General features: G+C 38.1%; 1 protein-coding gene across 3 annotated transcripts in view; it reads right to left on the bottom strand.

The window, feature by feature from the left end:
* The window catches only part of MNAT1 (MNAT1 component of CDK activating kinase), a 243804-nt gene that overhangs the window by 46486 nt on the left and 184693 nt on the right, over positions 1-12625 (bottom strand). The window contains exon 8 of one of the 3 annotated variants that reach the window (XM_049899324.1): positions 8039-9608. The exons of the other annotated variants lie outside the window; for them this stretch is intronic. Coding sequence (XP_049755281.1) covers positions 9602-9608 — 7 coding nt within the window. The 3' untranslated portion in view covers positions 8039-9601. Of the gene's footprint in view, positions 1-8038; positions 9609-12625 lie in introns of those variants that run through there. 3 annotated transcript variants of the gene reach the window in all.

Genomic DNA, 12625 nt, shown 5'->3' with positions numbered 1-12625 from the left:
CCTGAAACCATGCTTCCCAGACCCCTGCCCCTGCTACGCTGGCCTTCGATGCATTCAGTTGATTCAGGAAACTTCTTTGCTTTTGGTTTAGTCCAATTGTGCAGACCTCCCCTGTATTGTGTGCTATCTTTCCCTTCACCTAAAGTAGTTCTTACCTACGATTTAATTAGTGAATGCCCCTCTCCCACTCTCCCTCCCTCCCTCCCTCCTCTCAGAACCACGAAAGAATGTTTTCTTCTCAGTTTTAAACTATTTCTCAAGTTCTTATAATAGTGGTCTTATACATTATTTGTCCTTTTGCAACTAATTTTACTCAGCATAATGTCTTCCAGGTTCCTCCATGTTATGAAATGTTTCACAGATTCCTCACTGTTCTTTATCAATGCGCAGTATTCCATTGTGTGAACATACCGTAATTTATTTATCCATTCATCCATTGATGGGCACCTTGGTTGCTTCCATGTTTTTGCTATTGTAAACAGTGCTGCAATAAACATGGGTGTGCATATATCTGTTCATGTAAAGGCTCTTATTTCTCTAGGATATATTCCAAGGAGTGGGATTGCTGGGTCGAATGGTAGTTCTATTTCTAGCTTTTTGAGGAAGCGACAAATTGATTTCCAAAGTGGATGTACCATTTGACATCCCCACCAGCAGTGTGTAAGTATTCCACTCTCTCCACAGCCTCTCCAGTATTTATTATTCTGTGTTTTCTGGATTAATGCCAGCCGTGTTGGAGTCAGATGAAACCTCATTGTAGTTTTGATCTGCATTTCTCTAATGGCTAATGATCGTGAACATTTCCTCATATATCTGTTAGCTACCTGAATGTCCTCTTTAGTGAAGTGTCTATTCATATCTTTTGTCCATTTTTTAATTGGGTTATTTGTCTTTTTGCAGTAGAGTTTTTGCAGTATCATGTAGATTTTAGAGATCAGGGGATGACCAGAAATGTCATAGCTAAAAACTTTTTCCCAGTCTGTAGGTAGTCTTTTTACTCTTTTGGTGAAGTCTTTGGATGAGCATAGGTGTTTGATTTTTAGGAGCTCCCAGTTACCTAGTTTTTCTTCTACATTCTTTATAATGTTTTGTATACTGTTTATGCCATGTATTAGGGCTCCTAACATTTTCCCTATTTTTTCTTCCATGATCTTTATTGTTTTAGGTTTTATATTTAGATCTTTGATCCATTTTGAGTCACTTTTTGTGCATGGAGTGAGGTATGGGTCTTCTTTCATTTTTTTTGCAGGTGGATATCCAGTTATGCCAGCACCATTTGTTAAAAAGACTGTCTTTTCCCCATTTAACTGTTTTGGGGCCTTTGTCAAATATCAACTGCTCATATGTGGATGCATTTATGTCTGGATTCTCAATTCTCTTCCACTGGTCTACATATCTGTTGTAGCAGTACCAGGCTGTTTTGACTACTGTGGCGGTATAAAAAAAAAGCGGTATAACAGGTTCTAAAATCAGGTAAAGTAAGGCCTCCCACTTTGTTCTTCTTTTTCAGTAATGCCTTATTTATCCGGGGCCTCTTTCCCTTCCGGATGAAGTTGGTGATTTGTTTCTCCAGCTCATTAAAGAATGTCGTTGGGATTTGGATCAGAATTGCATTAAATGTATAGATCGCTTTTGGTAGAATAGACATTTTTATAATGTTAAGTCTTCCTATCCACGAGCAAGGTATGTTCTTCCACTTCCAAGTCTCTTTTGGTTTCTTGCAGAAGTGTACTGTAGTTTTCCTTGTATGTCTTTTACATCTCTGGTAAGATTTATTCCTAAGTATTTTATCTTCATGGGGGCTACTGTACATGGCATTGATTTGGTGATTTCCTCTTGGATGTTCTTTTTGTTGGTGTAGAGGAATCCAACTGATTTTTGCATGTTTATCTTGTATCCCGATACTCTGCTGAACTCTTCTATTAGTTTCAGTAGTTTTCTGGAGGATTCCTTAGGGTTTTCTGTGTATAAGATCATGTCATCTGCAAATAGAGATACTTTCACTTCTTCCTTGCCAATCTGGATGCCCTTTATTTATCTAGCCTAATTGCTCTGGCTAGGACTTCCAGCACAATGTTGAGTAAGAGTGGTGATAAAGGGCATCCTTGTCTGGTTCCCGATCGCAAAGAAAATGCTTTCAGGCTCTTTCCATTTCGGATGATGTTGGCTGTTGACTCTGTATAAATGCCCTTGATTATGTTCAGGAATTTTCCTTCTATTCCTATTTTGCTGAGAGTTTTTTATCATGAATGAGTGTTGAACCTCGTCAAATGCCTCTTCTGCATCAATTGATAAAACATGTGATTCTTGTCTTTTGTTTTATTTATGTGGTGTATTACATGAATTGTTTTTCTAATGTTGAACCATCCCTGCATACCTGGTATGAATCCCACTTGGCCATCTTAAATTATTTTTTTGATATGTTGTTGAATTCTATTGGCTAGAATTTTATTGAGGATTTTTGCATCTACATTCATGAGGGATATAGGTCTGTAATTTTCTCTTCTTGTCATGTCTTTACCTGGTTTTGGCATCAGGAATATGGTGGCTTCATAGAATGAGTTTGGTAGTATTCTGTCCTTTTCTATGTTCTGAAATACCTTTAGTAGTGGTGGTGTTAACTCCTCTCTGAAAGTTTGGTAGAACTCTGCAGTGAAGCCGTCCGGACCAAGGCTTTTTTTGTTGGGAATTTTTTAGTTACCTTCTCAATCTCTTCTTTTGTTATGGGTCTATTTAGTTGGTTGTTCTACCTCTGTGTTAGTTTAGGTAGTGTGTTTCTAGGAATTCATCCATTTCTTCTAGGTTTTGAAATTTGTTTGAGTATAGTTTTTCATAGTAATCTGATTCTTTTAATTTCAGTTGGGTCTGTTGTAATATCGCCTATCTCATTTCTTATTCGGGTTATCTGCTTCCTCTCCTGTTTTTTCTCACTTTGGCCAGAGGTTTATTAATTTTGTTGATTTTTTCAAAAAATCAGCTTTTGGTCTTGTTAATTCTTTCAATTGCTTTTCTGTTTCTTTTTCATTTAGTTCAGCTCTAATATTTATATTTTTGTTTTCTTCTGGTGCCTGTGCGTTTCTTTCATTGCTTTATTTCTTCAAGTTGTAGATATAATTCTTTGATTTTGGCCCTTTCTTCTTTTTGGATATGTGCATTTATTGATATAAATTGGTCTCTGAGCACCACTTTTGCTGTGTCCCAAAGATTCTGATAGTAAGTGTTTTCTTTCTCATTGGATTCTCTGAGTTTCTTTATTCCATCCTGAATGTCTTCTATAATCCAGTCTTTTTTGAGAAGGGTATTGTTCAGTTTCCAAGTGTTTGATTTCTTTTCCCTGCTTTTCCTGTTATTGATGTCCACTTTTTGGCCTATGGTCAAAGAAGATGCTTTGTAATATTTCAGTGTTTTGGATTCTGCTAAGGCCTGCCTTATGACCTAATATGTGGTCTATTCTAGAGAATGTTCCATGTGCACTAGAAAAGAAAGTGTACTTGGTTGCTGTTGGGTGAAGTGTTTTGTATATGTCTACAAGATCAAGTTGGTTGACTGTGGCATTTAGATCTTCCGTGTGTTTACTGAGCTTCTTTCTGCATGTCCTGTCCTTCACTAAAAGTGGTTTGTTGAAGTCTCCTACTATTATTGTGGAGTTGTCTATATTACTTTTCAATGGCGACAGAGTTTGTGTCATGCATCTTGCAGCCCTGTCACTGGGTGCATAAATATTTAATATGGTTATATCTTCTTGGTGTATTGTTCCTTTAATCATTATGTAGTGTCCTTCCTTATCCTTTCTGATGGATTTAACTTTAAAGTCTATTTTGTCAGAAATTAATATCGCCACTCCTGCTCTTTTTTGATTGTTGTTTGCTTGATATATTTTTTTCCATTCTTTGAGTTTTAGTTGGTTTGTGTCTCTAAGTCTAAGGTGTGTCTCTTGTAGGCAGCATATAGACGGATCTTGTTTTTTAATCCGTTCTGCCACTCTCTGTCTCTTTATTGGTGCATTTAGTCCATTTACATTCAGGGTAATTATGGATTGGTATGAATTTAGTGCTAACATTTTGATGTCTTGTTTTGTGTGTTGTTTACAGTTTCTTCTTCCCACTTGATTTTATGTGCTGAGTAGATTTTCTTTATATATTGTCCCTTCCTCATATTTGTTGTTGCTGATTTTGTTTCTGTTGAGTCTCTATTTTTCCCTTGTATTTATTTTAATGAGTAGGATTGTTTGTCTCCTTTGTGGTTACCTTATTAGTTACCCCTATTTTTCTAAATTTAAATCTAACTTTTATTTCTTTGTATCACCGTATCTTCCTCTCCATATGGAAGGTGTATGATTACATTTCTTAGTCCCTCTTTATTATTTTAATGTTGTCTTCTTTTATATAATAACATCGCTGTTACACTGTTTTGCATTTGTTTTTTTTTTAATAACCTTGCTTTGTTTTTTTGGATTTCTTTGTCTGGGTTGACTTCTGGTTGCTCTGCCCAGTGTTCTAGTCTCGGGGTGATACCTGATGTTATTGATTTTTTAACCGAAGAACTCCCTTTAGTATTTCTTGTAGTTTTGGTTTGGTTTTTACGAATTCCCTCAACTTGTGTTTATCTGAAAGTGTCTTAATTTCACCTTCATATTTAAGAGACAGTTTTGATAGATATATGATTCTTGGCAGGCAATTTTTTTCCTTCAATTTTTTAAATATGTCATCCCATTGCCTTCTTGCCTGCATGGTTTCTGCCCAGTAGTCTGAGCTTATTCTTATTGGCTCTCCTTTGTAGGTGACTTTTCCTTTATCCCCCGCTGCTCTTATAATTGTCTCTTTATCTTTGGTTTTGGCAAGCTTGATTATAATATGTCTTGGTGACTTTCTTTTAAAATCTACCTTATGTGGAGTTCGATGAGCATCTTGGATAGATATCTTCTCATCTTTCACAATATCAGGGAAGTTTTCTGCGAACAAATCTTCAACAGTTTTCTCTGTATTTTCTATTATCTGTCCCTGTTCGTGTACTCCAATCACTTGTAGGTTACTTCTCTTTATAGAGTCCCACATGATTCTTAGGGTTTCTTCATTGTTTTTCTTTTATCTGATTTTTCTTCAAATATATTACTGCCAAGTGACTTTTCTTCGAGTTTAGAAATTCTAGCTTCTACTTGCTCAATTCTGCTCCTCTGACTTTCTATTGAGTTGTCTAATTCTGTAATTTTATTGTTAATCTTCTGAATTTCTGATTGTTGTCTTAGACATATAGATTTTTAAATTAAAGGGCACTAAGACGAATTTTAGTTTAAGACGAAAGCTGGAGAATGATCATGAATTTCAGTTACACTCAGTGCTGCAATGGGCTTTGTTATGACAATCTTTTATAGTCTACCTACTTGAGTCCAGCCTAGCAGCTGTGGCAAGTGGTGGTGGTGAATCAGGAGGAAGTGGCAGCTGCACATTCCTTCTGGCAGCAGGAAGAATGCAGTCCCTGTCCCCTACTGTCTTCTTCTCTCCCTAGGCCTCCCTTGACACAGTAGGCAACAAGAGTGAGCAGTGACAAAGAAAGTAGCCTGAAGCAGCTGTCTGAATCGTTCAGATGCTTGTTGTGGTTCTCACACACAAAGTGTCATATTCTGTAGGCCATGCAAAACTCTGACGGAGCCCTTATCTCATGTATGTAATCACAAAGCCTCTAGAGACTCATGCCAAAAACTTTGGAGTTTTCCTAGACTGTTCTCTTTCTTACCCTCCACATGAAGTCAGTCTTGTCAAGTCGTAATCCTGCTCATTAAATCTCTCTTGAATGCATTCTCTCAACTCCATCCTCACTGCACAGAACTCTGTTTTTAGCTCTGTAGTTTTTATTTCAGCCTTCTCAAATACTGCTGCCTTCAGACGTGTTTTTCTAAAATATAAATCTAATTATCACTCACCTATTAAAAGTTCTTCAACAGCTCCCTATTGCTGAAAGGGTATGGTCCAGAGCCTGGTTTTAGAGCTGGCAATGATTTTTCAATATTGATTTTAAACACACACACAGAAAAATAAAAAGAAAAGTGTCTCGTGGAAAATACTTAATATGGCAAATAAAACTTGTCATGATCCGATCCCAAGTAGTTATCACTCTCCAATACAAACCTTGTGCTCTACTCAGACTAAATACCTACTTACATTTCCCTCAAAAGTACCATGCTCTTTCAAATCTCTGAATCTTTCTCGTATGACAGAACAGCCTACACATGCCACTAGCCAACTTGTATTTATCCTTTAAAATGGACCTGAGATGCCCAGTATCTCCGTGAAGTCTTCCTTGACCCCCTCCCGCATTATGGTACTATTGTTAATATGCCAGTCTTCCCCTCCAGACTGGCAGGACTTGAGGGAGGACCCATGACTGATTGATCCTCATAATTCTAGAATCTAGCACTGTTATACTTAATACACTCCAGAAAGAAGAATCTTGGCACTAGACACTATCAAACCTTTCTCTGCTATACCTCTTTAATTCTCTTCGGTTTAAAAATTCATTCGGGAAACATCTGTACCTTTAGGGCACTGTGGGGTGCGGTGGGGTGGGGTGGGGTGGGGTGGGGTGGGGTGGGGTGGGGTGGGGTGGGGTGGGGTGGGGTGGGGTGGGGTGGGGTGGGGTGGGGTGGAGAAACAAAAAATAAGAGATGTTTCTTGATTTAAGTAAGAGATGTTCCTTGACTTAGAAGAGCTTATAATCTAAGAGTGAAAAAACACATTCAAAAAGATATAAAGAAGGAAGATGAATCTTTAGTAATGAGGATCCTTAAGGAGGATGTCTTCTTAAGGAAATGGTCTGGAATTGACTAATGACAGTGTTTAACACAGCCAAAACTAAACACTGCCTCAGTGACTTCTAATTTTTTACCTAAAAAAATAATTAAGGAAGCCAGTTTTGCTTTACAAAGACCTGTTATATTTTTCTGACCTCTGAATGCAAACACTTTGAGTTTGAAGAGTGAAAACAAAATTTCGACCTTTGACTTAAAGGGTTAGATGTCTGCTTATTTTAGGATGAAAGAGGAGGTTTCCTGTCAAAATGTTTCCTAGCTTGGGAATCAGAGGCCCTCATGGATCTAAAGCAGTAATAATAAACATTCAAGATTTAATTACAAATTAGAAGGAAAGATATGAAATGTTTCCTTAAAGTTTTCACACTTAAAATTAAAAATTCCTTAGACTTAACACACATCTGTGTCTAACACTCACTATTACTAGTCTAGATAGGCTGAATGCTAAAAATGTAATTCAGGAAAAGAAAAGGCAAGCAAAAGTTCAGGACTGAATAACCATGTAGCTTTGCTTCTACTAAGAATTACTGACAATGATGTGCAAAACACATGAATTTAAGAGAATCCAAGGCAGGAAGGATAGTCTTTTCAACAATTGGGTATTTATGTAAGGCTATACACAATAATTAACACCATACACAAAAATTAATGTGGATCAGAATCCTAAATGTTAGAGTTAAAACTATAAAACTTTTAGGGTAGGCAAAAGTTTCTTAGCTAGGATATCAAAAGCACAAACCATAAAAGAGAAAAAAAAAAAAAACTGGACTTTATCAAATGCAAAACATTTGTGCTTCAAAAGACACCATGAAAAAATAAACAAATCTCCCACTGGGAGTGAGTATTTACAAATTATATATCTAGTAAAGAAACCCTGGTGGCGTAGTGGTTAAGAGCTACGGCTGCTAACCAAAAGGCTGGCAGTTCAAATCCACCAGGTGCTCCTTGGAAACTCTATGAGGCAGTTCTACTCTGTCCTATAGGGTTGCTATGAGTCGGAATCGACTCGATGGCAATGGGTATGGGTTATATCTAATAAAGGACTAGTATCTAGAATACATAAAGAATTCTTATAACTAACTTAATAATGAGGAGATGAATAATCCAATTTAAAAATGAGCAAGAGATGTGAATAGATATTGCACAATAGAAGATACATAAATGGCTAATAAGCACACAAAAAGATGCTCAACATCAATAGTAATTAGGCAAATGCAAATTACAACCACAATGAGATACTACTTTTCACTTACTTGTTGTTAGGTGCCATTGAGTCAGTTCTGACTCATGGAGACCCTATGAATAATAGAACAAAACACTGCCCGGTCCTTCCATCTTCTTTTGATGCTTCTTGAGTCGTTTGACATTTTCCCCATAGAATCCTTCAATGTCGCAACTTGAGGCTTAAATTTTTTCTTCAGTTCTTTCAGCCTGAGAAATGCCAAGGGTGTTCTTCCTTTTTGGTTTTCCATCTCTAGGTCTTTGCCCATGTCATTATAATACTTTGTCTTCCCGAGCTGCCCTTTGAAATCTTCTGTTGAACTCTTTCACTTCATCATTTCTTCCTTTCGCTTTAGCTACTCGATGTTCAAGAGCGAGTTTCAATGTCTCTTCTGACATCCATTTTGGTCTTTTTTTTCCTTTCCTGTCTTTTTAAAGACCTCTTGCTTTTTTCACGTCTGATGTCCTTGATGGCATTCTACAACTCATCTGGTCTTCGGTCATTAGAGTTCAAGGCGTCAAACCTATTCTCGAGACAGACTCTAAGTTCAGGTGGGATATACTCAAGGTCGTTACTTTGGCTCTCATGCACTTGTTCTAATTTTCCTCAACTTCAACTTGAACTTGCACATGAACAATTGATGGTTCATTCTGCAGTCAGTCCCTGGCCTTGTTCTGACTGGTGATATTGAGCTTCTCCACCATCTGTTCCCGCAAATGTAGTCAATTTTATTCCTGTATATTCCATCTGGTGAGGTTCACGTGTACAGTCATCATTTATGTTGGTGAAAAAAGGTATTTGCAATGAAAAAGTCATTGGTCTTGCAAAATTCTATTATGTGATCTCCAGCATCCTTTCTATCACCAAGGCCACATTTTCTAATTGCCAATCCTTCTTTGCGTCCAACTTTCACATTCCAATCTCCAGTAATTATCAATGGCATGTTCGGTCAATTTCAGACTGCAGAATTTGGTAAAAATCTTCAATTTCTTCATCTTGGCCTGGACTTCAGCATAGATCTTGAAATGTTCTTTTTGACGATGAATGCAACGCCATTCCTCTTCAAGTTGTTGTTCCCAGCATAGTAGACCATATGATTGTCCAAACCAAAATGGCCAATACTAGTCCATTTCAGCTCACTAATGCCTAGTATATCAATATTTATGTATTCCACTTCATTTTTGACAACTCCCAATTTTCCTAGATTCATACTTCGTATGTTCCAGGTTCCAATAATTAATGGATGTTTGCAGCTGTTTCTTCTCATTTTGAGTCGTGCCACATCAGCAAATGAAGGTCCTGAAAGCTTGACTCCTTGCATCATTAAGGTCTTCTCTACTTTGAGGAGGCAGCTCTTCCCCAGTTGTCTTTTGAGTGTCTTCTAACCTGAGAGGCTCACCTTCCGGCACTACATGAATGTTCCTCTGCTATTCAGAAGAATTTCACCAGCTAAATCTTTCCAAGAGTAGACTGCTGGGTTCTTCTTCCTAGTCTGTCTTAGTCTAGAAGCTCAGCTGAAACCTGCTGACTCTGCTGGTATTTGAATACCTGTGGCATAGCTTCCAGCATCACTTTCACCTCCTAGGATGGTTACAAATAAAAAGACAGATAATAATAAATGTTGCCAAGGATGTGGAGAAATGAGAACCCTCATGCTGGTGGGAATGTAAAATGGTACAGCCACTATGGAAAACAGTATGGCAGTTTCTTAAAAGGTTTGTGATCACTAAGATTGTGTGCAATTTGGCTAGGCCATGATTCTCAGTGGTTTGGCAGTAATGATGTAGTTTGGCAGTCATATAATGATGTAATCACCTCCCTGATAAGATCTGATATAATGTGATCACTCCATGGTGGGATCTGCTGTGAGTACCCAATCAGTTGAAAGGGAGTGTCCTTGGGGGTGTGGCCTACATTCAATATAGATGGATTTTCTAAAAAGGCCTGCAGACTTTTGCTCACTTTGGATGCTGCAGCTGGCTCCTGTTCATCTGACTTCTGGTTCTTAGGACTTGAGCTAGCAGTTTACCTGCCATCTTACCTGCCGATCTTGGAATTCATTGGCCTCCACAGCCTGTGAGTTGGGGAACTACCGTCTGACCTTCCAATCTTGGGATTTGCCAGCCCCTGTGGCTACGTGAGTCAGGAGAAGCCTCCAGCCTGACCCACAGACCTAGGACTTTCCAGCCTCTACAACCGTGTAAGCCATTTCCTTGATATAAATCTCTCTCTACATATATAATTATATGCTGCACTGGTTTTCCTTCTCTAGAGAATCCAGTCTAAGACAAGGTTAAACATCAATTTATCACATGATCTAGAAATTCATTCCAGGTATATATCCAAGAGAAATAAAAACGTATGTCCACACAAGGACTTACATGTGAATGTCCACAGCAGCATTATTCATGATGGCAAGAATGTAGAAACAATCCAAATGTCCAGAAATTGTTAAATGGTTAAGGGAATGAATAAGTAAAATACAGCATATCCATTATTCAGCAATAAAAATAAAATGCTAATACATGCTACAATATGAATGAACCTCAAACACATGAAAGAAGTCAGACACAAAATGCCACGTATTATATGATTCCCTTTAGATGATATGTCCAGAATAGGCAAATTTAAATAGACAGTAAGGAGATGATTAATGGCTGCCCAGGTGTGGGGATATAAAATGGGGATTAACAATAAACTGGTACAAGGGATCTTTTTAGGGTGATGGAAAGCTTCTAAAACTGGATTGTGGTCAAGGCCAGCTACATAATTTGCAGGCCCAGTACAAAATGAAAATGTGGGCCCCCTGTTCAAAAAGCAGGAAAAAAAGCTTCTCCTTTCTTCCACTTTTTCGCTCTTGTCATGTTGCTTTTTATTTGCTATTTAAGTAGTACACCCTCGGGCATGGGGATACTCACTGGGCGAGTACAGACCCTCACAGGCATACAGGGCACATACAGTAGATCTGACCTTCCCTGCACCTACAGTCCAACAGGAGGTGGAGGGCAGCAGTGGCCACTGGGCAGGGCAGGAAGTAGGTAGCCAAGAACCTGTCACAAGGAGATGGGATCATTTGGCCCCAAATCCACAGAGCATGCCCCACTGTCCCATCAGATTTTACTTATAAAATGTCAAAGATAAAATTATCAAGAATTTCAAAATGATGAGCATTAAACTCCAAGCACAGGAACGCCTTCTGAGCACAGGGCCCTGTGTAACAGCACTGATCACACACCCATAGCTATACAGCTTGACAAATTTACTAAAAATCATGGAATCATACATTTAAAATGGGTGAATTTTGTGGTATATAAATTGCTTCAATAAAGTCATTTTTTTAAAACATGGCTTTAAATCTTTGGTAGCAGCACACTAAAATTCACCAAACGGAGTAAAGCTTCACAAAGTCTGCATATGCCTATCCTTTGTGTCCAGGCCTAAATCAATATCCCAGCCTGAGTGCCTTTCCAGGGCCAAATAAGTAAAGACCTTGAACAATAAACTGCCTGATATTAAGAATAAAATCTCTGATCAGGTCAGAAGATATGGTTCTCTTTTTGAATATGTATATTGACAATTCTTTATGGGTAGAGTAAGGGTAAATCCTGAGGTAATAAGTTCATCTCACAACTGAAGAAGACCTTTAAACTGTTAAGGATTTCTAACCAGAGAATAGAATACATAAACAGTGCTGTGATGAAAGTCCACAGTCAAGACTGAATCTCCACCAAAAGATCCCCTTTTACTTTGAGAAATTCAAAGTGCTAAACTGTTTCTGGCTGAGCCTACTCTGACTCAAAGGACTAGAGTCTTACATGGGTATATTGACAATACTGCTATAACATAAGGGTTGTTGAAGGACCTCACATTCCAACAAAGTGCATAATCAAAAATAACAAAACTTACGGGTTAAACAGGGTGGAGGCAGTCCAAACACAACCTAAACAAATTTTACAACCAGAGAATTCACAAAAACATTAACAATGCCCCCAAAATATTAGATAGACAGGCAGACAAACATTGGATAGATGATAAATAGTTGCCATCGAGTCAACTCTGACTCATGGTGACCTTATATACAACTGAACAAGATGCTGCCCAGCCCTGCATCATCCTCACGATCACCACCATGTTTGAATCCATTATTGCAGCTATTGTCCCACTCCATCTCATCAAGTGTCTCCTTTGACCTTGCTGGCCTACTGTACTTCATCAACCATGAATTTCTTCTACCAATTAATTTCTCCTGATGACATGTCCAAAGAAAACAAGTCGGACAATGTTCTGTTGTGACCAATAAAACTTTCCTTGGCTAATTTTCAGAAGTAGATTGCTAAGCCTTTCTTCCTAGTCTGTCTTAGTCCGTAAGCTCTGCTGAAACCTGTTCACAATGGGTAACCCTGACGGCATTTCAAATATCAGTGGCATAGCTTCCAACATCACAGCAACAGACAAGCTACCACACGGTAACAAATTGATGGAGGAGCGGTGGCCAAAAAAAACATTAGCACAGTTTATTTTAAAAGGTGGGTGGATTAAATCCCAAATAAACAAATAATATAGCAAATGTAGAATTTTATAATAAAGGAAGAAAAAAA

The sequence above is a fragment of the Elephas maximus genome, chromosome 10 (assembly GCF_024166365.1).
Source record: "Elephas maximus indicus isolate mEleMax1 chromosome 10, mEleMax1 primary haplotype, whole genome shotgun sequence".
Classification (NCBI taxonomy): domain Eukaryota; kingdom Metazoa; phylum Chordata; class Mammalia; order Proboscidea; family Elephantidae; genus Elephas; species Elephas maximus.
This window is presented reverse-complemented; position numbering and strand designations above follow the sequence as displayed.